Source organism: Echiichthys vipera (genome assembly GCF_963691815.1).
Source record: "Echiichthys vipera genome assembly, chromosome: 6".
Taxonomy (NCBI): Eukaryota; Metazoa; Chordata; class Actinopteri; order Perciformes; family Trachinidae; genus Echiichthys; species Echiichthys vipera.
Window position 1 is genome coordinate 25,215,597 of NC_139831.1, and position 4,007 is coordinate 25,219,603.

The window sequence follows — 4,007 nt, forward strand, 5'->3', positions numbered from 1 at the left end:
CATGTAAGCTGCATGAACACAAGCGCAATTAAAAATAAAGATAAATAGAAATATCCATCCTGAAATCATGACATTGACATAGTTACAATCATTTGTGCAATCTTTGCAAACACCTGAGATATAAACACATTTTGCTCAGTCTCAAAATGCACATGTGTCTCACACTTTCTGTTGTTTAGGTATCAAAAGTCCATACTTTAAAGATAAAAATATCATCATGGCAGTACCTATTGATATTATGATGATATTAAGAGAGTGGTGTGGTAACCACTGTGATGTGAGAGCTATGCAGTTAAAGGGTGTAACTGTCTTAGTTTTTTTAAGGAATGGGCAGAATTGTTAACAATCACTTTGTGCTTGAGTTTGATATTCTCCCCACACATCTGAAAGCTGGTTGGAGTTCTGCAGTATCGTTGTAATGACAGAGGTCCAGTAACAGTTGCTTGTCTCGTGAGGCATCAATGTCCTAAACCAATCACCCCGTGGAGGATCTGTCAGTGCTATTCCCAAGTGCCTCATGCACAGCCCCACGTACACATCTTCTATGTAAACAGCTTTAACATGTGCAGACCCCTCCAGTATCTTCTTGGGTAAATCCAGTGAGAACACATAGCCCATTCCCAGGGCATACGGTGGGTACCTTGACTCAGGAAAGGCAGAAGCAGGCAGACACCACTTTGAGTTATGGTCTCTAAGAACAGGAGCACCCCTTGCCACCATTCCTGTCATGTAGTGATTCTGGGGGGCTTTCAAGAGCATGTCAACAAGCTTGTGAACATTTAGGAACATGTCCGAGTCGACCTTCATCGCATAGGAGGTGTTGGGGCAGTGGGAGCTGAGCCATTCAAACATGACCATGGTTTTAATTGTGAGGTTATTGTAGCTATCCAAGAAGTCACTCTGGAGAATATCATGATATCTCTGGCTTTCCTGTAACACCTGAGGAGGGGGGAGGATAGGAGAGTGAGTTTAAAGCTGTAGTGAATAGGCTGTTAGCTAGCAGTCAGTTGCTTATTTATATGTCCAGCAGATACAGAGTAACATTAGTATTCATTTGAAGTCATGTTTCTGTTGACCTGGTGAATGTAAGTCAAATTTTCATTTTAATTTGGTCTTCTAGTCTGGTCTCAACTAACTTAGCAAATTAGCATTAAATGCTGCACTACATTCAACAGCTAGTCGGTAACCTTGTGTGTCTGCCATTCGGTGTTGAGCAGGTATTGGCCATTTTGGCCAGCGCCATCTTGGGTTTTTGAAACCAGACACGATCATATTTGGACATGAAGGCAATGCTGGGGAGGAGCGCTAAGCAGCATCAGGCTTTGCTCGGCTGTCATTTCAATGACTCTAAGCTAAACTAAATGCTAAAGAGGGAAACTGCCGGCTTTTCAACTGGTTAACGTGATCCATCTGGTGGATAAAATGGGAGCTCCATTGACTGGTGCTGCTTGCTGCCGTGACACAGAGCTGGTTGAAAAACTTCAGTTTCACTTAAGTTACCAGTTAATGCTTGGCAATCTAGCTAACTAACGTTAGCTTTGTCAGCAAGGTAGAACCAAACATTTCAAGACGTTTTAATGCAACCACAATGTTCCAATGAACTCTGATGAAGGAAAAACACAATTATTTCACAGCTATTTTAATGTGTACAGTGCTTTGGATAAGTATGTCTAAACCTCTACCCTGTAACTAGCACAGTGACCTGTCAATCACACAGTAGCCACACAAAAATCAAGTGTAAGTAGGGTCGTTCCCATTGACTTCTATACAAACTGACTTATTTTTGCGATCAAGGGTGTTGCCCCCTGCTGGACATTAGACTTTAATTTTCAGACCTGGAAGCTACATCCATTTTTATCATACATTCTGTGCTAGACCCCACTAAATCCCACACACTGCTTCTTTAAGAGAGTGCAGAAAGCAGTTTAACAAACTCTAATTTATTGTCCTCATGCCACAGCATAAACAAAAAACAGTTTAACAAGCTCTAAATCTTACTCAACCTGGTAGCACTCTGTGGTTCATTTTGTTTGGCTGCAGCTATCTTGAGTTTCTTTCCTTCTGCTCTGATTACCTCGTGAGTTTTACTTTCTCTGAAGCATCTGCTGTAGCTCATTCATGTTTGACTATTCATTTTGCAAACAGCAAGAACAGAAACGTGCTTGGATTTCCCCCGAATGAACCCCTGGGATATTTTTCCCCTCTCTTGTTATAACGTCATGTTTTTGAAGGTTGAAAGGGATAGAGAAAGAGAATTCAGTAACTTGTAATGAATCAACTCACTTGCTCCTTGAGGGTTTCTGTTCCATCTTCTTCTTTGGACAGTCCCAGCAGGAAGTAGTGGCTGATCACTCGGCCCAGCACTGTAGTTTCTTTGCCCCATGTGTTGCGGATTGTGTTACGGGCCTCTTTGTTGTGCGGTGCGACTGGGACCATAAGAACCAAGAATGGGCTTTCCTTCTGACACCTATGGGGTTCGTCCAGTATGAAACTGTACTGATGTGGGTATGCTACAAAGTATGCTGAAGGGTCATCTGGTAATACCTGTGCCAGCAGAGGAGGTTGGGTTTTTTTGAGTGTTGCACCACAAAAGTACAGAATTTATTTATTTATTTTTTCCTGCTAACTTGTCTACACTATAGCCTCATATTAACACAGACAAAATACAGAGCGATTAAAATGTGTAAAAGATAAGATGCAAGATGCAAAGTTAATGCTTGCCTTCCTTTATTAGTGGACTAAAACAGCCAATGTACCAACTGTACAGATTTTAGCTTTAGCTAGCTAGCAATACACGTGTGTGGAGTGTGTCTGTGCGTGTCTCAGAAGTTCGAATCACATATCCTAGCGCAAAATCATGTCTATTTGTACCCAGTTGTGTCTTTCCATTGACCTTGTATGCCATTGCGCTGTTATATTCATTCTGCGTTCTGCATGAACACACTGGTATTGGTATCGGTGAGTATGCAAGTCTATGCACCAATTTGACACCATTTTTCTGCTACTGCTTTAAATTAGTTTATTCATGTTAATTTTCCATTACGATGGACTTGTTAAACTAGATAATTAAAGAAAGTTCTGTAGCTTTCATTCTATGTGTAACCTGAGCCAGGCCATACTACAATGATAGCAGTAAAAAATAATAGTATACCATATATGTTATTTTTTTTAAATGCACTGATATTGGATCAGTACTCGATATTTGCTGATATGCAAGTTACAGTAAGGTATCAGAATTGGTAAGGGGAAGGAAAAATTAGTAGGGACATCTCTACCTATAGGCAAATGACCCATATTTACGTTTTTTAGGCGGCAGCGTCTAGTGGCTGTAGTTATTATTGCGGGGGAAAAAAGTCAGGTGATGTAGTTATAAAAGTCAAACTCCACATTAAGAGTAAGGTTGGTGTGATGGATGGGTCAAACAAGCACTTACACGTGGTGACAATTTTTAAGTTAAACAACTTCTGTCTATGACAAAGGTATGTCTACGACTCATAGCAAATCCATAATCTATTTTTAATAGAACATTTTTTAAGCCTTTTGTTGCCTTAACATAAGTAGTTTAATTTCACAATGTTAAAAACAACGGTCACACCACAGTCACATGTTTAAAACCATCACAGCGCTAGATACAAAGGTCATATGCAATTTTTTGAGTCATTGGCAATCACTCTACTCTACCATTAAGGATGGGTTGATTAAAAAGTATGATGAAAAAGACACTAACAAAAAATAAAAAAGCAGCATGTGCGGTCCTGCTGCTGATAACTTATCTAAATGACATTTCCTATTATCAGATCAGAAGAAAACATGTGTATGACTTTTATTTGGCCTTGGTCATTTTGTCAACTGCATTTGTTTCAAGATGACTAAATATACCTACACTGTCAACTGAAGTGGTCGTATTGTTGGGAGATTGGCTCGACCATGAGCTTGTCGTCCAGAAGATCAAAGGCCATGACGCTTTGGGGCTTGCATTGTAGAAAGTTAACATTAACGTCCCTGTG

General features: G+C 40.2%; 1 protein-coding gene across 1 annotated transcript; it reads right to left on the reverse strand.

Annotated features, from left to right (window-relative positions):
- Positions 1-339: 339 nt before the first annotated feature.
- On the reverse strand, positions 340-4,007 carry LOC310947869 (beta-1,3-galactosyltransferase 2-like; the record flags this gene model as incomplete). The annotated part of the gene is made up of 3 exons (XM_083914842.1): positions 3,884-4,007; positions 2,284-2,544; positions 340-939 (listed from the first exon to the last, which is right to left on the reverse strand). The coding sequence occupies exons 1-3, from the start codon at positions 3,992-3,994 to the stop codon at positions 340-342; spliced, it is 972 nt and encodes a 323-aa protein (XP_083770968.1). The 5' UTR covers positions 3,995-4,007.